The sequence below is a fragment of the Lytechinus variegatus genome, chromosome 1 (assembly GCF_018143015.1).
Source record: "Lytechinus variegatus isolate NC3 chromosome 1, Lvar_3.0, whole genome shotgun sequence".
Taxonomy (NCBI): domain Eukaryota; kingdom Metazoa; phylum Echinodermata; class Echinoidea; order Temnopleuroida; family Toxopneustidae; genus Lytechinus; species Lytechinus variegatus.
In genome coordinates this window covers 80,611,857-80,637,467 of record NC_054740.1, presented here as the reverse complement: position 1 = coordinate 80,637,467, position 25,611 = coordinate 80,611,857, and the positions used below count along the sequence as shown (strand labels likewise).

General features: G+C 35.7%; 2 protein-coding genes across 2 annotated transcripts in view; one reads left to right on the top strand and one right to left on the bottom strand.

The window, feature by feature from the left end:
- The window catches only part of LOC121424760 (atrial natriuretic peptide-converting enzyme-like), a 48,982-nt gene extending 41,005 nt beyond the window's left edge, over positions 1–7,977 (top strand). Inside the window, exons 22-26 of the mRNA XM_041620532.1 lie at positions 94–192; positions 1,199–1,277; positions 1,730–2,007; positions 2,412–2,554; positions 4,419–7,977. Of these exons, the coding sequence (XP_041476466.1) occupies positions 94–192; positions 1,199–1,277; positions 1,730–2,007; positions 2,412–2,554; positions 4,419–4,580 (761 nt within the window). The 3' untranslated portion in view covers positions 4,581–7,977. The remainder of the gene's footprint in view (positions 1–93; positions 193–1,198; positions 1,278–1,729; positions 2,008–2,411; positions 2,555–4,418) is intronic.
- Positions 7,978–10,272: 2,295 nt separating this feature from the next.
- On the bottom strand, positions 10,273–23,796 carry LOC121432014 (mucin-5AC-like). The gene is made up of 7 exons (XM_041629829.1): positions 23,514–23,796; positions 21,375–21,482; positions 19,596–19,967; positions 16,575–16,854; positions 14,194–14,324; positions 13,273–13,439; positions 10,273–11,690 (listed from the first exon to the last, which is right to left on the bottom strand). Exons 1-7 carry the CDS (start codon positions 23,794–23,796, stop codon positions 11,508–11,510), a joined length of 1,524 nt encoding a protein of 507 aa, XP_041485763.1. The 3' UTR covers positions 10,273–11,507.
- Between the last annotated feature and the right edge of the window lie 1,815 nt (positions 23,797–25,611).

The following is a 25,611-nucleotide window of genomic DNA, read 5'->3' as shown; positions in this document are numbered from 1 at the left end:
GAATAATTTGTTAGATATTCAAGACATGTATGTATATATATTAGATCAGAGTGACACCGATCTTTTTTTCAAATCTTCCAATTTTGTATGTAGTATGCGGGAAGCGGCCAGCTGGTCGCCTGCGACGGCGTCGTATGCTCGGTGGAAGAGAGGCATCGGTAGGTGAATGGCCATGGCAGATATACCTAGCTTGTGAGTAAGATCTTAAAAGCACTTTTTTTTACCTTCTCGCGAATTCTCGTCCAAAAAGCACTTTCTTAAAGTTCGGTCTCAATACAAATTCGTTATCAATCTTTGCTATAACTTAGTATGACAAAAAGATGGTTTAAGGTTTGGGAATATGTTAAACAATTGATAAAGATGAAAATGATAAAGTTTGAACAAAGAAACATTAATTGTCATTCACATGCTCAATCAAGATGTGGGGCACTTGTACACTCATTCGCCCTGGCATCTTGAAATGTTTTCTTTAAAAAGTGATGTTTTCATTCTAGTCTAGCCGTGTTTTGTTTTAAATCACTGAATCGTAACAAAACATTTTGTTTGATTGCCTCAATGGCAATACATCCTTACACATAATTCATATTTGGATTTATATTCATTATGTGTGTATCGTATATATTATTGATTTGTATCAGTTATATGAAAAACTAATTAGACGGACAATAAATACTTGATTTGAATTGATTTTTCTAATGAAAATTTTCGTCGTACACTAATTTTACAATGTTGAAAAACGTTTGTAAAGGGAGTATTTTCGAACATCATCAAGATATCATACACAATAAACTTATCATCGAAATAATAGAAATAATGAAATAAAATAGAAATAATGAGCGGTATCGTTCGTAAAAGGTTATTGGAAAGTGAATTCCATTATATCTTGGCATTTTGAATAATAGCATAATGAATTCAGCGATTTTCAGTTTGAGCTAAATACTTTAAACCATTTTAAAACTTAAAGAAGCTTTTGATCTTTTTAGAATTTCTGGATAATAATCTTCTGCATCTGGCAGCTAGTGGAGACTGTAATTTAGTATTTCGACCAATATAAATAATTTAACCGAAAAGCAGAATAATTGGGTCTCGTCCCATTTTATCGTTATCATCACAATCTTCCTAAAGCAAACTTTACTTGTATTCTATATCTAATCTATACGTTCATATTTATTTCAATTTTATTTTTTTTATTTTTTAGCTCAGAACGATACCGAGGGGGTGAGCTGTGGCGGGACTGTTGTAAATCGTAAATGGATCATAACTGCTGCTCATTGCATGTAAGTTCTACATTGATATTCATGATGGGAAGAAATACAAATAACGTAAATGACCGTCAGTGCATGGTCTTCAGAGAATTTAAAATCAGAATATTTCAAACGCCAGAAAGATGTAGAGTCGGGATGTTCTTTATGGATTGCTCCACACGGAGTTATAAGCGGGAATGACTGATTGAATCCGACAGCATCGTAATAAAATTTAGCCTGACCTGGATATTTACAATGTATTTCTTAAGTGCATATAAATAGCGAAATATTATAGTCTTATTCCAGACGGTTACTAATTGAAGGATACTTAAAAAGAAGTTCAAACTCCAGCCATATGTATATACATATAGGAGAGTCAGTAACTCTCAGGAATTTTCAGAGAATATTCTTACAAACGTGGAAATGGCATCGAGTCGGTAGCTCTAACAATGAACATCGAATTCTATTTTTTTTCACCTTGACAGAAGCACATTCCAAATTGGTAGAATGGTGGTCGTAACCGGTGTCTCAGATCGATTTGAATTAGGAGAGCATGGCCAACTGGTCCATATATCCGATGTGTATGAACACCCGGAATTCTACTTCAGCGGGTACTATTTGCTGTATGACGTTGCCTTAGTCCAACTCAGAGAACCTTTGGTCATGACGGACTATGTCAGACCGGTTTGCCTGCCTGATAGCGGTTTCGAACTGGAACCGGGGACGTACTTGACATCTACAGGATATGGTGAAACCGGCTCCGGTAATGCATTGATGTAGTTATTAAGATATTTAAAATGAACAACTCTAATATTTCAGGTTATTGATGTATAGACTAGATGAACGTAAATGACTGCAAACAGTTATGAAATAATTTATATCTGCATGGCTAAAATAAAATCATGCACCTTAAAGTGCGTTATCGTTATCGATTGCATTTACATAGGCCATTTGAACTCAAAAGCATGAAGTCCCGCCAATAATTGCAATTACTTTTTAAAGCAAATTGTTTTCTAAATGTTGTTTGTTATGTTTTACTTACAGTACACAAAGACATGTCCTGAAGCAAGTTTAAGTGTAGTGCCTCATGCCCTTTTCTTTTCCATCTACAACTATTCCCATGATATTTTTGGCTACATAGTTTTCATTTTCTATATTGGGATGTAGGTTCGATATCCTCAAGTCTAATGGAGACACGACTTCCACTTATTCCGTCGGAGGTGTGTGTGAGGTGGACTCAGCATTCTTTGGAAGATGTGTTAAAGATCGTATGTGTGGGGTACGAGAAAGGAGTCCAGGGACCGTGCTATGTAAGTATATGGGACCCACTAGCATACCTATGAGGGGGGGGGGCAAAGAGGGCAGAGTGCCCCCCCCCTGACGTGTCACAACTGATCCCTGATGAGCCACAAGTGGCCCTCTCCTTTTAACTGGAAGTTTTTTTTTTTTTCTTGCATGTCAAATTTTTTTCTGGTACGAAATCCTGTATTTGTGGTTGAAGACCTTTTTTTTTTTTGCCTGTCAAATTTTTGGCGGACGAATTTGCCCCCCCCCCCTGTGTAAAATCTAAGGTACGCCACTGATGGGACCACAGAGATGTAGATGCCCTGTAGATGTCATAGGGATGTAGATGCCCTGTGATTTCAACACCACGGACAAACTAAATCAGAATAACATGAACATTAAATCTCAAATCGCTTAACATTTATCATAAATTATTTCTGTTTCGTTTTACTTATCACAATTCTTTTTTTTCAAATAATTCGAACAACATTTCAAGGATTATACTAGACCTGAATTTCTAGCTGAATGACAACTTGCTGGGTAGACGTGTTGTCTTAAAAATGTTGATATGAATGTGTTATCGCTCTTTTTCACATGCAGAAATACACATACACCAAATCTTACATTACAAAGCCTAGCATTCAGCCGAATACAAATGCGGAAAAAAAAATCCTAAAAATAATTGGATATTGTTTCCGATCGCTTTAAAGAGAAACAGACATTTAAAAATATAATCATAAATATATGGCAAAATTAGTAGTTCCTGCATTATCGTAATTTTTTTACTCGCTCTCTAAGTTTAGTTGATGAAATGGTATCATATCCAAAACTGAAGATTCCCATAAGTTTTTTGGCCAATGGGGCCGAGACCAAAAGCCGAGACCCAAGCCCCACATAACAATTTTTTACTTAATGCTGAGAATATATGAGGATGTGCATGTGTGTAGGTGTTCGTATGTGTGTTTCATTGTGCGTGTGTATTTGGATATCAATTTGTGTGTCTGCGTGTGTTAGGCATCCTATGTGGACCTACATGTGGACATTTTCAGTTTTTAATGCTAATCGGGGACGTCCTTTATCCATAAAATGATTCAAATCCAATATGGTCAATGTATCACTTGCACAAGTCAATTGACCCTCGATTTCAGGGATAGAACGTGTCCGTAGTAGCGGATCATGCTCAGGTTTTATGATGAACCTGGTTTGGAGTAAATTCAAAATTTCGAGTGTAAAACACCAGATTCATGTCCTCACATTGACACATCTGTATAGTTTGTGCATACTCCCATGTACAAATTAAACAGCTACAATATAATTTCATCCCTGTCTTTGCTGTTGTTTGAATGTATATTAGCAGCTCTCAATTTACCGAAAAGGAGATGATAAATGATTTTGTGAGATCTACTCAATATCAAAGAAGACTCCTATCAATCTCATAATTATAATTCAACCCAATCGGATGTCATTGTACAATGTTGTAAGATGTCAATTTCAATTCTGACTCTTGAATCTCATCTTTCCGTGACCTGGGTGGAAACAAATAAATTGAGTTGAAAGTTGTCTGACCTGAACTTTACTTAAACTATACTGATCTATGAGAATGATTCATACAATTTGTGTTTTGTTCATATGATATTGTTTAACCTGGTTGATTTTTTTTCTTATTCTGTAATCCGTTTACGAATTTCTCTCAATTGGTATAATGTGAGTGTGTGAGAGAGAAATTATACATGTACAATAACTTTGGCAACTCTTGTATTTATGTTGTGAAAGAAATGAAATGAAGAGAAAAAAGCTACGCATACCATTGATCTCTTCATTCATTTCTTTTGTAATATATATAAATATATATATATATATATTGGTTATTCATTTTTTTTCCTGTTGCAGGGAGATTCTGGAGGCCCGCTAGTGGTTGAGAAGGACGGTTCTTGGTACATTATCGGTATAGTTTCAGGCGGCGCCGAATGTGGTGCTCCCTATAGTCCAAACTTTTACACACGGGTAACAGAACTTCTAGAGTGGATTGATGATGTCATCAATTTACGATAACACCATTCTTACCCCCAAAGAGAAGCAGCCTCATTGTCGGCTAACTCAACACTCCTCGCAATAATAACACTAGGGAATTTTAAAACCGAATGAGTTTCTTCTGCCGAATATTGTCTGTTGTCGAAGCGATTTTCAGCCCAGATTATGCACAGGATGAACTTCGCTTGGTGGGGAGCGACTTAAGCAGAATCGCGAACTGCTATTTCAGCATCAGTTCTTCCGGTGCCAATGTTTTATGTTTTCAATTTTTAGACCACTATTAAGTTTCAGGATAAATAATACCATCTAGGATATGCAGCAGTCATATTCTGGTTCATATTGAAGGCTTGGTGTGACCCACGTTTCGAGTCATACTTGGTTCGCTAGTGCCCTTTGGTGAGGCATTAATCCTCATTAACAGGTCCCTCGGAGAGGACCTTAAGACGTCGGTCCTCTGGTTGCTTGCTTACAAGCATTCATGCTTTCTTGGCAATCAGGTAAAATCACCACCATTTTTGCCTTTCCGACATTTTTAGAGCAATAGCGAGTCATGATAAAAATTAAAATGTATTTAAAAAATTTAAAAAATCACATTTGGTGTAATTTCCTCTTCATGTCATTATCATTTTTTTCTAATGCATATTTGGTTTCATAAACACTTCATCTACACCGATCTATACCGATTTAGTTCTGTTAGGTGAAGTGGATACTGGGTTCTCGACCAATTTGGTTTGGATGAAGCTTTTTGTGGTAATTAAAACGGGGGGGGGGGGGGGCCGGGGGTCTTCAAGTATACCTAATGGAATGCTTTGACAAATAGCAACGCACCTGGCTCATTGCCAAACCTATTGAAAATGTGTGTTTTTATTCTCCTTTAGAAGACCCCCCCGCCGCCGCAAGTCATGAAAATTCATATTGGGGTCCGGAACTTTTATGGGAAAACTGATTTCGCCCCCCCCCACCCCCCGTTATGGCCACCATAAGTTGCAGTGTTTTGAAGTCGGATTCATCTATAGCTTTGATGGGAATTAAAAGAATTGCCGATTAGCCCTAAATGCTACTAGACAAACTGGTATCCCATTTGGTCTCAATGGGACTAGACCATACGGGCGGTAGGCAAAGAGGATGTAGACCAAATACCAGCTTCTCATTCGTGTCACATGTCATCACAATTACTTTATTTTCTTCCCCTCAAATTAGTGATAGGGGAGTAAATACATTGCACTATTTGAACTATTTATTGATATTTTTATATCATTCCAATGTTTGTAGATGGCCTCGTCGGTGGTATATGAAACGGACATTTTGCTAATTACATGATTGTTTTCAACAAAAATATGTTCACGTTTTTCGTAGGTTTGTATAAGTCAATTTGTTGTATTATAAACTATACCTCATTTGTGCACTTAAAAGGAAACCATTATTATTACATACCTGTACATAAAACAATCGCCCATAACCATGCAGGCAGTTTCTGGAGATTATGGAAACCATGCGGTATTGCGCAGGACTTTACAAACGGTTAGATCATGTTAAATACATGTGGGTTTGACTTTCGTCATACATATTAATGTCATCAACTATCTTTTTTAATTCAAATAATATTGTTATGGAAAAAAATTAATCATTTACAATCTAAGTGAGAGATGTCATGTGAAAATAAATATTTAAGCTGAGGGAAACGATTTAGTTTTTACTTTTTCAGTTGCTGTAGGCCCTAAGTATGTGGGAAAGTTAATAATGAAAAGCTTTATGAAATATCGCCCAATTATAACTTCGAGGGGTCTGGTGCACCAAATTTTCCGATCATTCAATCCAATTAACCATTGTAGTTTATCTTTTTCATTTAAGATAAAGGGTCTATGTTTTTACTTGCGTCGATTAGTAACTTGTATGCAACAAACCTTGAAGAGTAATCGTATTCAAGTGGCTGTTTATATATTAGATTACTTTTTGAAAAATATCCCCTCTTATATATAACAAAAAAAGAAAAAAAATGTTCACAGACTAGACCCATGCATTTGCAGTTGCCATCACTGAAACGCGCGTATTACGGACTATAAATAGGTTTTAACACATCTATTTCTGCGACCTGACCTTGGTATAACGATGTACATAATGTAAGGGCCTCCATTCGATGTGCATATTTATTATTTTCTAATATTTATTTCTTTCATTTATCTATTATTTTGTGCATCATGCATGGGGTATTCCTATTATGTTTCGTAATTAGTTACTTGGCAAACTTCAGAAAAAAAAGATAGTTGAGTGGGAGGATCTATTAACCTCGTTTCCTATTGCCCGAGTACTCGTATACCATGTTATTTATTTCATACATTTACTCTTTTTGTTAGTAAGTTTTTAGATTCATATAAATGTTATCCAAATATCCAGATCGTCGTTAAATACGATTATCCCAATCAAAAGTACTTCGTAGTATTCCTTGATTTTTTATAATGGCAGTTATCTAATAGTGTATTACCATTCGTATTTCGTGCTTGTAATGCCACTTTATATGCGACATCACATGGTGATTTATGTTAAGTATTATGAACATTAATATATTTCATGTATATATCAGAATTGTTTGTTCAATAAAAAATTAATCTACAGTAGAGTCAGCTGAATAAATTCAATCGTTGACCCCTATGATATTTCTGTTGTTGACTCATCCACCAAAATTTTCCCGCCCCATCTCTCTCTCTCTTTTTGTTTATATTCTCCTTTCCTTTCTTCTTACTTTTCCTTCTTTACTCTTTTTGTTTCTTTCAATGTTGTTCTTCCTTACTTTCTCCGGCTTTCTATCTTTCGTTCTTTCTTCCAGCAAACTCTGCTCGCCAGCACATGCCGTTATTTTATTCTCTTTTATTAATAATAAACTGGGTTCCAAAATAAACTTATCAAACTTTACAAAGACACTGCACAAATTCCACTCAGTCAAAATGAACAATGTTTTTACACAGGCTAGCCTCAATAATCTTTACAAGCCACACGTCAGTAATTATGAGATTGGTTCAATCACAGAGATGTTATAGCCCCTCATTGATGTTGGTTTCAAAATCCAAAGTCGTAAAACACGGTTTTATCTGTTTGTGGCTGAGTATATCCCCGCTTGCCGGGATATCCTCAGGAGCGTTTGTGTGTAATTGGTTGTCATTTCAAATTTTGACGTTAATTTACTGTAGCTTCTTTGTGATTGAGCCAATCATTACACTTACACATGAAGGACATGTGTAATAAGGACAGTCAGTGGTCAAGTATGTCCGAAAATCCAAGATGGCTTCCAAAAATGGAGTCTAAAATGGCCGCTGTTACATACAAATTGACAAAGTTCGTTTAATATGTGCAAGGAAGATAAGATTTTGGTGTCTAAACCATGGTTTATAGGGTCAAATAATTTGGACTAGTTAAAAAGACATTCAGTAGTAAATCATGCCTAGAAATACAAGGTGGCTTGTGTAAAAACAGAAAAATAAAAAAATCAGATCAACAAAAAATTGAGAAAAATCGGACAAATAATGAGAAAGTTATGAGCATTTAAATATTGCGATCACTAATGCTATGGAGATAGCAAATTGGCAATGCAAGAAAGATGTGTGATGTCACTTGTGAACAACTCTCCCCATTACTTTAGTATATATTTCACTTGAATTGCCTCTTTTATCACATCTATCCATAGATCATGTGTTCTTTCTACATGAGGGCATGTAATACATATTTTTTAAGAATACATGGATAGAGAGTTTGTATCATCATAAGAAAAAGCAAAAAAGAGACATTTTGAGGGCATTTTACAGTCCACCAAAGGGAAAGTTGTTCATCAGTGACATCACACATCCTTGTCGCATTGCCAGTGGGAGGATCTCCATAGCGTTAGTGATTGCAATATTCAATTGCTCATAACTTTCTCATTATTTGTCCGATTTTTCTTAAACTTTCTTGATTCTTATTCTTTGATTTTTTGGTTTCTACACAAGCCTATTTGTTCCAAAGGTTTCATTCCCCTTTAATATACACCTAAGAAATAAGTTTTTGGTGTCTAAACCATGGGCCAGTGATCAAGTATGCTCAGGAATCCCGGGGGGGGGGGCCACTTACATTGACGAGTGGATACCATGCGCGACCAAAAAACACGTAAAAAGGATGTCTTTTTCACGATAGGGCACGTTACGTAAGTAACGTGATAAGGGTGTCAAAAACACAAAAATAATGAAAAAAGGGTATCTATTTCGCTAGGAAGATTACGTGTTTAGGGTCGAATTTGCGGGGATGATAAAATAAAATTAAAATGTTTTATAAAGGATGTCCTTTTTGCCCCAACACTTCGTGTTTAAGAGTCCGATTTGCGCGAGGTGTAGAAGGACGTGGGTACTAAACCAAATAAGGTAAAGCCGACGACCGAAGGACCCGTAACAATAAAACATTCCTGTACTTGTTTAAGGGTTCATTTCAGGTAATATTTGCCAAGAGTATCGTTTTGTTTCCAATACTTGTTAAGGGTAGGGTTTCACACGCCAGTACTTGTTAAGGGGTGCATTTTCAGAATATGGAAATTACGTGTTTAGGGTGCTTTTCGAGACCCCATGGTCGCGCATGGTATCCACTCGTGAATGGAAGTGGCCCCCCGGGTCAGGAATCCAAGATAGTTTCCAAAAATGGAGTATAAATCAGTTATATCAGGAGGAGAGACTTGTGCATCATAGTGACTCAGTTTGCTTTTCGCCTAGCTCCCAGGCACAGGTGACGCCATAACAAATAATAATAATAAAATGACATCTGAGACAAGTGGACATAGTTCATTGAATATCTGCCTGATGTGTATATGATTTTGGTGTCTAAACCATGGTTTGAAGGGTCAAATAATATTTTGGGATTGTTAACAATGATAACGCAGTTGTCCATTTTGCCTAAAATCCAAAAATTACTCACAAAATGATGTGTAAATGACTCCAATCACTTAAAAAATGATCACAATTCATACAATATCCTAATGTTAGGAATAATTGTGGTGTCTACGCTTAAATACATTTGGGAACTTATTGATTTAGGAGTTGGTGATAGCAAGCATTTTTGCTCGATTTTGGAACCGAATTGCACATAATAATATGAAAATGAACATTCTTGCGACTTGTCCTTAATATATATCTCACATTTCAAACCATAGGAAAAAACTTTATTTCAAAGGTGAATATTGAGTATGACTATTTTTAAGCAATGAGAGTTAAACGCCATACTGGAAGCCATCTTGGATTATGAAGCAAAATGGACAAGGGAAAAAATGAACATATATATTTTCAAATTTTTCAAAATCAGTATTGAAGTATAACCACAACTAGAGGAAGATCACTCTGAAGAGCTGAACCGGCATGTGCAAATCACAACCAAGAGCAGACAGCCACACGCACACACCATTGTATGTGCACTCTACACAACTTCACTGACCAACACCCATAACCACACTAACGCCCACATATACATGTCTATACACACTATGACCATGAATGCTATAATCAATGAATGATTCTCAATATCTCCCCACAATAACATTTTCACTCCATCGACTCATCTTGAGTATATTTTCTTTTACTTCTCACTGTGCTACGCACTCTAGAACCAACACATTTTCACATTTACAAACTGCAAGTAAAAACTTTACTTTTCACTTCACTAACGTGGTAATTCACACAAAATATTGACTCTTTAACTAGTGTTATGCAGTTCTAATAGCGCTACAATAAGCTCCTTTTTAATTGTAACGATTGCAAGAGGATGCATTCACAAATCAGCCAGTAAATAAATAGTCATATATTACACATAAATAAATTCCAAACCTCTTCACAAGAGCCATATCACATAACAAGCAGGTCATTTCACCAATCAGACACATTGGTCTGAATTCACAAAGGAAGTTTTAACTAGGTACAACACCTTCACCCTCATATCATGCTCTTTACAGTGCACCTACAATTTGTATTATTGGATCACATTCAGTTTGTACCCATGCTCAAAAAACCTTGGTGGTGTTTTAAACTTCAGTTGTAAATTTGGGGCACTGATGTCAAATCCCTTTTCAGCCTCTGTCATCAATTAAATCAAATCGATAATAACATCCTAATTGAAGACATTGAAATACATTTTAATTTCAACTTACAATTTCAGCTGATAAAATGGAAGCCTGTGTACAACACAGCAAACTAATCGAATACACATTGTGTGAAATAATTGCAAAATTATAAATAGCATGCATATTATTACAGAAAATTTATGGATTCAAGAAAATCATCAATAAAATAAAAAGAAGAGAATTAAAGGTAGACAATAAATGGATCAAAACTAGGCAGTATTTCGCAGACTACGCAAATGAATTGCAAACGACATGTCCATGGTCAGAAAAATGCGTGTCAAATAAACCTTTGGGCAGCACACTGGTCAAAAGAACAGTAACTTGTCAATGAATCAACATTCATTTGATGACATCCGACAAAACATGATTTTCCCAATAAAGTATCACTCCATTACATTAATCATTAAATGTTTTTTTAACAAGAACATATTGATCAATGAACAACCAGTAATATAACAAGGCTGTGACTCAATTCAATTCAATGCTTTATTCACTGCAAACAATCCTTGTTAGATCTATTTTTCAGATCAGAATATTGAAAAATTTCGCTCACACTTTGCACTTGTATCGAATAACCAAAGAAATGAAGAAAGGATTAACATAGGCAGTGATTCATGAAGGTCTGTATTATGCAAACGAAAGAAATTATTTCAAAATATTACATCTCTGCAAAGAACCTTTTATGTTATCAAGTGGTACATTATCACTGAAAAAATGAATATATTCGGTACAATACAATTTAAAAATATAACAAATTAGAATGCAATCCATGTCTACTGTTGAGATGAAGCAGTGTGTGCGACATGATGGATATATATTTGCCCTCACGGTACTGCTGGACATTCAACTTGTTGACATGAACAAGAGGCAATCACAGGAACGGAGATCTCAATGGTGGTGTTGTCTGGGCATGGGATGGTGAATTTCTCTTCTATCACAGCATTAGTTTCTTTACTAATCTGACAACAAGAGCATTCCTTTTCAATACTTACTTGGCCATCTTTAACCTGAAAAGTTAAAGTGAAAATAGCATAAGGTGATTGGACAATAATGATAATTATGACGATAATAATAATAATAATAGGTCCATTTATATAGCGCAGCTATGTGCATATACTCTACTGCGCTTTGATAATTGGTATCATATTATTACCCCGGCTGTAGCTAATAATAAGAGTAACACAGTATGGACTTGATGAATACACACACTACTGAAGGAACAGTGAAGAAACTGGAGAAAATTTTCATTCAAAGTAAATTTCTCCCGTCTCATATCTTAAACGATCTTGCAACATTTGGATTATCTACTACTACAATCTGTAGCTTTCCCATTGTTAGAATAAAGAAGAAACATATTTTGATACTTGAGAATGGTAAAAAACTTCTAATAAGTGAACAACCAGAGCAAATATTCCAAAATGAGAGGAAAATTTTTCAGCCAAATCTAATTTCAGGACATTAAAATGGTATACATATGTGAATGAAGTAAGACTTTTTTTAATGTACTGCATTGAATATGGGAAGTATTTTCAATGGCAAATTGCCAATTTGTCTACATGTATTGCCAACTCGCCCACGCATCACATGGTCTACCTTCATTTAGTCTTATGCCATTCCATCCAAAATTTAATCTATCAACCATTCGGTCTAATCGTCACTTTGTCTAATCACCAGTTTGTCTATGACCATTTTGCCTATTTTGTCATATTTTCATTTATTTCAACCCAATTAGACCAAATATATGGACTATATGGCTATTGGACAAACTGATTATTTGACGAAATGGTGAATGGATAAAATGGCAATTAGACCATATGGATAGAGGTTGAACTGATGGTAGACCAAATGATAGTAGATGAGTTGGTAATTGGACGAATTTGCATTAGATCGATTGAAAATAAACATTTTCAATTGATTACGATCTCCACTAATTTTTCAAAAGATTATCTAATAATTGATTCTCCTCACGGCCAATATATGTTCCTTTGTTATGATGGCAATTCAACAAATACTCCCATCATGGCCAAAGTTTGTTAACCCTGAATGAACTTTGACCTTGGTCATGTGACCAAGGTCAACTCAGGCTGGAACTCAGACTGGATATTTAGTGATACACCATTACTTATAACCAAGTGTCATGAACTAGATCCATGAATTTTCTCCTGAGGATGACAAGAACACACTTGTCGAAACGTTGAGATTGGGTGGTCCTTTTCAGGACCAACACTTGCCCAAGAAAGATAAATGGTGTACCGTGAAACCTACTACACTAGATCCATGAACTTTCAAAAGTTATAATGACATTTCAAAAACTTATCCTTGATTAAGATTTCAATGTTGATTTTCAAAGTTTATTGACCCTTATTGACCTTTGACCTTGGTCATGTGACCTGAAACTCATGCAGGATGCTCAGTAATACTCTATTGCCCTTGTGGCCATGTTTCAAGAACTACAGTAAGTCCATTTACTTTCTGAGTTATGATAACATTTCAAAAACTCAACCTCGATGTTGATGATGCCACCGCCACTTTTTATTCTAATTTTTGTCTCGTTCTACTATGCAGGCAAGGCGAAAATAAAATGCTTACCCCTGAGAAGTACTGAAGAGATGGACAACCTCCGGAGCATTCCATCAAAAAGACTGTGTCACTACAGTTACCATAACTGATAGTCACTGGTCGTGATGAACTCACAGGTTTACAGGCATTGGGTGGAGGCGATGAAGAGGGTGGAGGCGATGAAGAGGTAGGATAAACTTGAATAGAACAAGCAGACAACATACTTTAGTACACAAATAAGATTATGTTTCACTACTTCTGTGGGATGAAACAAATTGACAGTTACTGATGTTTGAATCGTGCCCCTGACAAATCGGCAGCAACAGTTTTATCTATTGATCACATTTTTGTCATGTACAATCCTTTACTTTGTTACCTTTCAGTCTGCGCCGTGTATTTTAGAAAGAATATGGTTCTGCATTAGGTATCATACAAACAGTCTGTGCTATGTAATTCAGCAAGAATATGGTTCAGCATTAAGGTACCATACAAACAGTCTGTGCAATGAATTTCAGCAAGAATATGGTTCAGCATTAAGGTACCATACAAACAGTCTGTGCAATGTATTTCAGCAAGAATATGGTTCAGCATTAAGGTACCATACAAACAGTTTGTTCTATGTATTTCAGCAAGAATATGGTCCAGCATTAAGGTATCATACAAACAGTCTGTGCTATGAATTTCAGCAAGAATATATTTTTATTTATTTAAAATGGTTTATTTCAACAAGGGTTTCTATAGCGGCTGAAAAGCCGAATTGCATTACCCTTTACAATCATTTACATAAAAATACAATCAATATCAAAATAAAAAATTAATATGGTTCAGCATTAAGGTATCATACAAACAGTCTGTGCAATGAATTTCAGCAAGAATATGGTTCGGATAGATGGATGGATAGATCTTCCTTGTGGCAAATCAATATCATTATACATGTATATGGATACATACCTTCAGTTGGAGTTGGAGTTGGCGTTTCTGAGATTGATGGGGTCGGGCTTTCTGTAGGAGTCTCAGTCGAAGGTGGGGGCAAAGTTGTCGGACAATTGGGCCCAACCGTTTCATTTCTACAGCACAAAAATCTGTAGTGTGGATATGCAATCAAGACAATAAAAAAACATTTTTAAAAGTTCTTAACCTCAAGATTTACAATTATGAACTGGTAAGTGGTATTATTGGTTGGGTCCTCATAAATTTTCTACCAAGGTTCGTTGCAGGTTGGAGAAGACGTCAGGATTTCTTTTTACCTGAAGAATGACTTAAAATCAATGGGTACTAGGGCATACAAGGGCTGAAATCGAGAGGAAAATAATAGAATAAATCAGTAAGAGAACATTAGAGCAGACTAAATCTGTATTAGTGTATAGAATGAGAGATGTTGTAATCAACCTCCAATACAGAAGATGATATTTGGGGAAAAAATATGACAAGTGGAATGCCTCTGGCCGTCTCATCTGCATCACGCGGTTCAATAGCAGCAGTGCTGACTTTGAAAACTACTCTAACTCTCACAAGATGTTCAGTGATACATGGTTACTCTTATGTCCACTTTTTATGAACTAGACCAATAAACTTACAGAGATATGATGGTTATTCAACAAAAAAACCCAACATGGCCAAAGTTCATTGACCTTACATGACCTTTGACCTTGATCATGTGACCTGAAACTCGCACAGGATGTTCAGAGATACTTGATTACTCTTATGTCCAAGTTTCATAAGTCAGATCCATAAACTTTCAAAGTTATGATGGTAATTCAACAGATACACCCAATTCGGCCAAAGTTCATTGACCTTTGACCTTGGTCATGTGACCTGAAATGCGCACAGGATGTTCAGTGATACTTGATTACTCTAATGTCCAAGTTTAACGAACTAGACCAATAAACTTTTAAAGTTATTATGGTAATTCAACAGATACCCCCAATTTGGCCAAAGTTCATTGACCTTAAATGACCTTTGACCTTAATCATGAGACCTGAAACTTGCACAAAATGTTCAGTGATGCTTGATTACTATTATGTCCAAGTTTCATGAATCAGATCCATAAACTTTTAAAGTTATGATGGGAATTCAACAGATACCCCCAATTCGGCCAAAGTTCATTGACCCTAAATGACCTTTGACCTTGGTCATGTGACGTGAAACTCGTGCAGGATGTTCAGTGATACTTGACTAACCTTATGTCCAAGTTTCATGAACTAGGTCCATATATTTTCTAAGTTATGATGACATTTCAAAAACTTAACCTCAGGTTAAGATTTTGATGTTGATTCCTCCAACATGGTCTAAGTTCATTGACCCTAAATGACCTTTGACCTTGGTCATGTGACATGAAACTCTAATAGGATGTGCAGTAATACTTGATTAACCTTATGGCCAAGTTTCATGAACTAGGTTCATATACTTTCTAAGTTATGATGTCATTTCAAAAACTTAACCTCAGGTTAAGATTTGATGTTGACGCCGCCGTCGTCGGAAAAGCGGCGCCTATAGTCTCACTTTGCTTCGCAGGTGAGACAAAAATTGAAGGATATCATCTGTCAGTTCAGGTGTGGAATTTAATCACTTCCTATCAATCTATAATAACAACAATAATGACATCCTACATAATAACAGAATGATAATAGCCTATAAACAATGAAATAAAAAATAATTATGATGACAGTCACTGTTGTTTTTAAGTATTTTTCCTGTTTCAAAAGTTAATTGCAACATCCATTTAAATTCAATTGATGCACTCTGGTGCAGTCTTATCATTTTATTCCAATATTGTTCTCTTCCTAATTGATTCTTATTTTCTGTCTTGGCCTATTTCCATCTACTTTTATGCAATTCAACTTTTGATTAGTATGATAATAATAATAATATATAAGTGGCAGTGACAATGACAAATACTGGTATTATCAGGAAAGTTCTACAAATGGTAAAAATGATCTGTTCACACAGCACCCATTCATGAAGATGAAATGCACTGGTCAGGACATGAGGAAAATCAAGGTTTATCATACAAGTTGCATTCAAATGATTTTTGGAGAGATGGGTCATATGGGGAAATGTTGAGTAAAATTGGAGGGAACTTGCTCAAAATACATGGTGCAATAATTCAAACAGAATTAAAAAAAAAAAAGAAATGAAGGCATGTAAATGAAAATCTATGGGCCTATTTTATTCTTCGAAATAGAAATGAAATGAAATACTCCGAAAGTTTGCTTTGCCCAACTGACCATGGGCCCGGCAGCCACTGTGCAGCGCCAGATCGACAAGGACCTATTCCTTCAATTAATAACATAGAATAAAAAAAATATCAATGAGAAAAAGTCCCTCATTACCTGATTCTGTAATCAAGGCAAATCGGCTGTGTGTCTGAATGAAGACAGACCAATCCAAGGTCCACATCACATGTCACATCTTGGCTCAAAATATAGGAACTGAGGTGGGGTATGGCACTCATCTCACATTCAATGTCCCTTGGATATTCGCAGATGGGAAAGTGCTGTTGGCATTCCTCTTTGATCTCAAACTCACCAACATCAAATGGAGTCACCTTACCACCGGGATCTTCATCATCACACCACGGGGTCCATTCACATATCTCTTCAACGTGACATCCTATTAGGGGGAATAAAAGCAGACGCCCATGTCACCCGCAGGAACTCGGCAAAGCAGCTTTTTGGCGCATCAAAGCCAAGCTGGTATAATAACAATTATATTTGAAACACTTAAACAAAAATAAAACCCTTGGGACAAGAAAGCTTGTGTGAAAACAGAACAATCAAAGAAAAAGATCAATGAAAGTGCGAAAAATATTGGCAATTAATGAGAAAGTTATGAGCATTTGAATATTGTATTGTGATCACTAATGGTATGTATATGGAGACACTCCCATTGTCGATACTACAAATATGTGTGACGTCACTTGTGAATAACTCTCCCAGTACTTTTGTATGTATTACACTTAAACTGCCTCTTGTATCACATCTATCAGTAGATCATGTATTCTTTCTATAGGAGGGAATGTAATTTACCAAAAATACTTTATGGATAAAGAGTTTGTATCACCTAAGAAAGAGCAAAAAAATAAACAATTTGTGGGTATTCTACAGTCCACCAAATGGAAAGTTGTACACATGTGAAATCACACATCTTTGTCGCAAAGCCAATGGGGGGATATCCATAGTATTAGCGATCACAATGTTAAAATGCTCATAACATTCGCATTATTTGTCCTAAAGGTTTAATTCCTCTTTAAGTTAATCGGTCTTGGTGACTGGCCTTATAGACAACAGAAATTATTCTTTGTGTCTTTTTGTTTTTAAAAGTGGAGATAATGGCCGAGTGAGAATTCAAACTCACATTACAATCATAAATTCAGTGCTATAGCAACTGGACCACACAAATATTGTTCAACAGGTAGCTGATGAGAATTCACTTCTTTTGTTCTTTATTCAAACATCCAAATGCTTTGCATAACAAAATATTTTTTTTTTCAAACTGACTGTTAATCACTAAAAAAAATACATTTCAATAAATCAGCAAGCCATGCGTACAGATGCAAGTGGAATACCTCAATGACTTTGTTTACCCACAATAAAAAAAAAAACACTGGTCAAGAGAATTATTCAAACTCATTTTCATGAAAAATGTAATATTTTAATTAACTTTTATGAAATATCTTTGAAAAATTATCATCAATAAAGTACTTCATTGGTGAGTCAATAGCTATGCAAAAACTATTCATGACAAGAAGCTTGCTGCAAGCATATAATGGTTTTTTGTTTCATTCATAGGCCTGTATTACATGCTACAGTTTTATTTGAATTTGTTACCTTAAGTTATATTGTTTGAATATGGATAGCTAACAGTGACACATCGTTAACAGTATAGGTTTGATTCATCAGTTCATTTTACATCTGATATCAATCATCATGAATGTCTGTCAATAAAAACTAAAATAGTTTTCGTAACCCAAAAAACATGTTGAAAGTACATAGTTTCTTCATCATTCAAGCACACAGATAGAGAAAATACACAAAAACATACATGTAAGTAACATACTTGTAAACAAACTTTTTTTTTTTTGGGGGGGGCTTCTCATAAATTAAGCAGAGTTAGAACATATCCTATCAAAGTCAACATGGAACTCAGAATATGGACCAAATCTCAATTGATTATTATTGCTGGATAATATTTCTAAACATCTGGCACTGACATTGCTCAATTGAGCAATCAAGTTAAAATTAAAAGGCTTTTATTCTGATCTATGATTTCACTTGAGATCTGCTTTTAAATTGTGGTCTAATTATGAGTAGCCATAGGAAGTTGTACAACATCTACTTAGCTTGTTGTACTGTACGCGAGCAAATGAGACCCTGAATGTCAAACATTCGTACCATTGCACAAAAGACGTACCATCCAAAATGTACCGTTGCACGGCTTTAGGAGGTGACGTCACAATTCGAATTAATTCATTGCACTCAGTAAAATGAAGGTGCAATACATGTATAAGCCTGCTGGCTAAATACACAATGCTGCCCAAGGTCAAGTGTGCTTGTGGAACTTTCCTTTTTCGCTTTAAATTTTTTGCTCCTTTTTCATATATTAATGCAGGGAAAAACTTGTTTTTTTAAATATTTTTGCTTAATTCCGAGGCATTGCACAACACAAATAGCGAATATTCTTATTCGAGCTATGGTGCGAGATTTTGCATTCGGTGAAAGAAAGAGACGCTCTATTCAACTTGGCTAACGCCTCGTTGAATAGAGTATCTTTCTTTCACCTCATTCAAAATCTCGCACCATCGCACTCATGCATATTCGCTATTTGTATATTATTAATCATTATGAAGTATTAATAACTATTTGGGAATGATAACTGAAGTATGTTTCTTATGCATCAAAGTATGAGGAAAGAAACCCCAAATATACAGTATCAACAGACTTATGGCATTTTCTGCTTCCAATAACCAGCACACTTAGACGAGGAGTTGATTTAAACTGACTCCAGAATATGGGCTAAAGTCTTTCATCTTGTTACTCCTTTTTTCTAAAATGCGTGCCACCTAAAAAATGTGAGGAAAAAAAATGTAATAACTACTTTGACATTTTCTAGTTTTTGGTATGTCATGAGCCAAGATTGGAACCATTGGTTTTCAAACCGTGGGACAGATGGTGCTCTAATAATTCATTAGCTCTAAAACATGAATGTTCAGCACCAACTTCCTTTTGTTCACCACCACCTGCTACAGGACCCCCAATTGAATGATTCAGTGGCAAATCAAGGGTTTCAAATAAAAGGTGAGCTTCAGAAAGCTGCAGTTGGCATAGGTCAGGAAGAAAAGGGGGCGTGATTACCTTCAGTTGTAGGCTCTACTGTAGTAGTCGTCTCGGGTGGTGGGGGACTTGAGCAAGTGACTCTCTCTAGACTGCAGCAGTGCCAGCGAACTTCATAGTCGGCACAGACTGGTGTCCCGGGTAGATTTCTACAGCGCAGACCCGTATTCAAATCGCAGGTAGCGGCATCCTCAGTCTGGTTCGAGAACTCGTGGGTGTCCACAGTCCTGCACTCAATGTCACGTGGATCAACGCAATCAAAGCCTTCAAAGTGCTGGGCATCTGCAAGAAGCTCCAATTCTTCAACTGGAGCAATGGCAGACTTCACTTTGCCATAATCATCATCAAACCATGTAGTCCAAAAGCATGACAATTTGATGTGAGGTATGCATTCTGTGGAAAGAAAATGGCGGGTTCATTACTTCCCTATCTTGTAGTAATTTTCACAAGTTTGATAAAAAAAAAAGCTTTTTAAAAGAAGAAAATTACTAGTCATTTGAAATTCTCGTCTTTAGAGATTTTATGATCAATATCATAGATATGCCAGGAACAAGAGCCTGGCCCCAGCCTGAAATGCCAGTGATAGTTTATTGGCTAAGCCGAACCTAATCCGAACCCGATTTAATACTACTAATAATTCCATGCTGGTTGGTAGTTATGAATCAAATATTAATTGTAAGTGGGGGAAGTAACATTGACAATATGATAGACCAAAAAAGTATTCTGAATAAAATGTGTTCCCTCAGGGACAGCCAGTGAAGACATTTGCTGGATAAGGTTAAAATGCATGCATTTTGTAACATAAGCAGTTTACCAATATGAGAGTCTCTGGCAAGTAGTATGGGAGGCCATTACCAAAATCAAGCCATGAAGAAGTAAATGAATGTATCCGTTTCTCTGTTGCTGAGTGAGTGAGATATTTTCAAATGACTACAATGTTGAGCATTTGATAGCAAACTGATCTGAAAATACTTGTAATCTGATTGGACATGTGAGTGCAAAAACCAACAACTAAAATGACGACATGACTTTAAAAAGGAATGTTGCTGCCCAAGACTCAATGGAAGCAATGTAAAATAACATATATTTATACAAAGGCCTATATATAGGAATTTTCCTCATCTCTGGTCTACTAATGGTTTCCCGCCTCGATCACGGGCGGCTCGTCAGGACACTGATGCTAGTTGGAATTGTTGGAGGCCTTGGGTTAGGACAATGGATGCATTTCATGGTCCAGTAGTTCTTTCTTCTTTTGTGGTGGCAAGTACTAACCACCGTACCATGAAATGAATCTATTGCTCAAACCAAGGGCCTCCACCAAAACCATTGGTAGACTAGAGATGAGGAAAATTCCTATAACATTCTGCTTCTATTGAAACATCTAGCACTTTTCCTGAACTTCATATTTTCACTTAGTAAATATACATATATATATATATATATATACATATATATATATATATATATATATATATATATTGGCTCAATTCCATATGAAAACAGCAATTCAAATACAGAAGATTCTCAAATTTATTCTAAACATTGCCTTCTCAGTAGAGCCAGTTGGCCTTTGTGAAAAACTTAGAAGATTAAAGAAATAGTAATTAATAGGGTTGCCATTCTTCATAAATATGTTTAAATTGATGATCTTCATTGAAATTGTGCCCTGGACCTATCAGAATAAAAGGAAAACATTGCGAAAAAATTTATGTTGCAACCTAACAACATAACTAAATTCATCAAAATCTGCTCTACAAACAAAACCTATCTTGATTCTGATACAACTTATACATTGTCTACCTTCTGGAGTGGTTCCAGTTGTGGTACCTGTTGTTGTTTCTGGAGTAGTTGTTGTGGTCCTTGTTGTTGTTTCTGAAGTTGTTTGTGTTGTGGTTCCAGTTGTTGTTCCTGTTGTTGTTTCTGGAGTGGTTCCAGTTGTTGTTCCTACATTTGTTCATGTAAAGAAGAATTAGATGTATATTTTCATAAAGGATGAAATATGACAATATTCTGTTCCAAAGTTGCAAATGAAACGCAATTAAAGGGAAATCAGCCATGGTAACAGAATATTATGTCTGCAAGTATCCAATTCAAAATGAAAAAAGAAATCTTTAACTTTTTAAAAAATGCTGATAAATCATTTCTATTTAATTACCCTTACCCTAGGACATCACCTACATGTATGTGACAAAACTAAAATCCCAAAGGATAAAGGTCATTAATCTACAATTCAAAACTATCCTACTGTTTTTCCCATCCTGTAAATCTTTCACAAACATGCTCCTTTCTTCTTTTGAAACGACATTTCATTTGTGAATGCTCTATTTTCACCAATCATAATATAATGGAATAATCCATAACAAAGGGTCAATTCACTCAATTTTTGTACAGGTCTTCCAATGAAACTGTTCGATAATGCAATTCAAACAAATCTCAATGAATTAAAAGAGCATCTCTGACATGAATATTGACACCAAGAGCAACACTTTCCCACAACCCTTTATTTTCCAATGATACCAAGAAAAAAATATACATGTAAATATCATGTTTGTCCAAAAGATAGCTTTTATCTTTATCCCATACTTCCGAGTCACAACAACACACGTTTTTCAATTTTTAAATGCATATCTATACTGATATTGGTCAAACTGCCAGGAATTAGTGAAAATACTCAGTCAGTCAGCAAGCCCTGAAAAATTAGCTTCTTTTAATCAAGTGATAATCATGACTATAGGATTTTCGCATTATTAATGAGCTTGGTGCGAACCAAAACACCTCTTTTTATTCAGCCATTGCTGCTGTAAATATTAACCAAATTTCATGTTTTTGGTATCTTTGTAAAGAAGAAGAATCATTCTTTCAGGTCATGTGTTTGGAATTTTTAAAAATGTTGTAATATAGGGAAAACTTTTGATATAAAACATCAAACAAAATGATTTTTTTCATGCAACAAATGTTGTTGATTTCACACTTGATTTTTGTTTGAGCACAAATGATTTTTAGATCATAATAAAGCTGAAGATCTACGCTTGAATATGATATAATTTGTATAAGAAGATGTATCTTAGATGGGTCAGCAGCCAGCTTTTCATAGGCCAAGTACATTTAGCAGCTCAAAAACAAGAATACTGCACTCTGATTGGTCACAGAGACCACACACCCATGCAAATTCCAATGTTTCCCACACTGGGCCTCTCGGACCGGGGGCCGAGTTGTCCCACCCATTACGAGATTTTTATTTCACAAATTTGCGTCTATTTTTCCATCATTTCGAAATTTCTTGTAAAGATTTTCTAGATATATGGTCTGATGGTAATGTTCTTCACTTTCCATTACTTTTTTTTCGCTGAAATAAAAAAAAGTGTAATTTTAGGCGTTTTTCGACAGCTCGCGATTCTGTTTGATGCATATTTTCTGGTAAAAATTCACTTATTTATCAAAATATTTTATTCAAAAGAAATAACCAATATTAAAAGAGTAACAATTACTCTTCCCAATGGTACAAAAATAATCAATTTTACTCCAGGAGAAAGTGGTTAAATTCTTTGAGAAAGAAAGTCTCACAATTCACGAGATTTTGCAGGGACATGAATTCAGCCACGAGAGGACTTAAAAAAAGTGTAATTTTAGGCGTTTTTCGACAGCTCGTAATTCTGTTTGATGCATCTTTTCTGGTAAAAAATTCACTTATTTATAAAAATATTTTATTCAAAAGAAATAACCAACATAAAAGAGTAACATTTACTCTTCCCAATGGTACAAAAATAATCAATTTTACTCCAGGAGAAAGTGGTTAAATTCTTTGAGAAAGAAAGTCTCACAATTCACGAGATTTTGCAGGGACATGAATTCAGCAACGAGAGGACTTTGATAAATCTTGCCCATTTGCTCATTAACACAGGGGCTTGCCGACTGACTGTACTTGATTGATGCAACTACCTTCTGTGGTTGTTCCAGGTGGTGTGCAAGTGACAGTGTGCCAACCGCAGCACAGCCATCTACATTCATAGTCCAGACATATTGGTCTTCCTAGTATATTAATACAGCGAAGACCTGTATTAACATCAACAGTAACAGCGTCAGTAGTTTCATTCCACAACACATGTGTGTCCACGGTCCTGCACCGGATACCGTATACATTGCAATCTTCGGGGAAACCGGGGAAGTGCCGGGCATCTTCAAGAAGTTCAACTTCCTCAGCTGGAGCACTCTCAGATTGCATTTGTCCAGAATCATCATTAATCCATTCAGTCCAGACACATTTGTAATCTCTGCTGGGAACACACTCTGTGAGACAAAAGGAGTTTTGGATTGCCAATATGGTAGTGGAATAATATCACTGAAAAAATGAAATTTTAAGTATTATATCAAAGAGTGGAAGAAAGTGTAGTAAAAGGAGTTCTAGTAATAGTTGAGTATTCTGCAAGTGTCATTACAAATCAGGACAAGCTGGTGAAGCAATTAATTTCAAACCAATTCATACCAAAACAAGAAAACAAATTTACCTGAGCAAGGTACTACAAATAAAACTCAAGTCCATCTCTGAATATAATGAAAGAAAAACCTTCATGAGAACACTAATGACAAAGTAATGCTAATAATACCAAAATTTGATAATCCCCTTAATCATAGCAATAATATTAATCATAATAACAACAACAACATTTTTACTAGGGGTAGACACTTCAGTTCCCAAAACTTTTATCCGAGCAGGTCTGGCTTAACATGATGATGGTATTCATACCATAGCAATTGAGGGACTGCCTAGGCCCAAAGCATTTGTAAAATTTCTTCCTACAGGGTAACCATTTATTATACCTACACATACAATTATAACTATCAATCAGTAAAATCAACATTTCCTTACCAAACTAGAAACTATCATTTCTGCGATAGACAAGCTCCTCTTTACCTCATCGGCAAGTTTATACAATTGACCCTTCCTTTCTTTCATAAGGATGGGTAAATCACAAAGCAATACATTCATATCTAAATATGCCTGACATAGCAGGCAGAAATTGAATGGAACTGGTGACTAGAATAGTATATCAATAAACACTTTGTCAAGGTATTTGTCGCAATTCTACTTCTAATACATTAGCATCTTGCTCATTGACTCATTTCTGCTTCCTGAGGATCTAATGAAAAGCACAATTAAAAATAATATTAAAACTATCATGCTATTTGAGTTCAAATGACCTTATTCTCATCATGCACAGAATGGAACAACGAACTAGCTTTTCAAAAATGATCATCTGTCCATCTCCTTTCTGGCTGGAGATATCAAGTCGGTGAAACAAAAGGAAGGGCAGGAAGGGTGACCCTATCCCTATGATTTTTGAGTGATAAAGTACCATCACTGACACTTTACCCTTCCCTTCTTCACTAAAAAAGTAAACCAAAGCATTTATAAAAAAATGGTCCTTTTCTCACAAACTTGACCTGTGTCTCCTGCCATTCATACATTATCCATATTCTGGAATGTTTCCAGATATTATGCCAATTGTTCCCTGTGCTGTACCTGTTGTGGTGGCAGGAGTTGTTTCTGGAGTGGTTCCAGGAGTTGTTCTTGTTGTGGTACCTGTTGTGGTTCCAGTTGTTGTTCCTGTTGTGGTACCTGTTGTTGTTCCTGTTGTGGTTCCAGTTGTTGTTCCTGTTGTGGTTCCAGTTGTTGATCCTGTTGTTGTTTCTGGAGTGGTTCCAGTTGTTGTTCCTACATTTGTTCATGTAAAGAAGAACTAGATGTATATTATCATAAAGGATGAAATATGACAATATTATGTTCCAAAGTTGCAAATGAAACGCAATTTAAAGGAAATCAACCATGGTAACAAAATATTATGTCTCCAAGTATCCAATTTAAATGAAAACAGAAATCTTTAGCTTTTTAAAAATGCAGACAAATCATTTCTATTCAATTACCCTTACTCTAGGACATCACCTACATGTAAGTGACAAATCTAAAATTAAAAAACAGGATAAAGGTCATAAATCTACAATTAAAAAGAAACTATCCTACTGTTTTTCCCCATCCTTT

Coding starts and splice junctions, on each gene's coding strand:
- LOC121432014 (XM_041629829.1), bottom strand. CDS start 23,796: ATGCAATCTGAGAGTGCTCCAGCTGAGGAAGTTGAACTTCTTGAAGAT. Junction 16,855..19,595: donor AGTAGAGCCTACAACTGAAG/GTAATCACGCCC, acceptor TCCCCCTAATAG/GATGTCACGTTGAAGAGATA. Junction 14,325..16,574: donor TGCCTTGATTACAGAATCAG/GTAATGAGGGAC, acceptor TCCACACTACAG/ATTTTTGTGCTGTAGAAATG.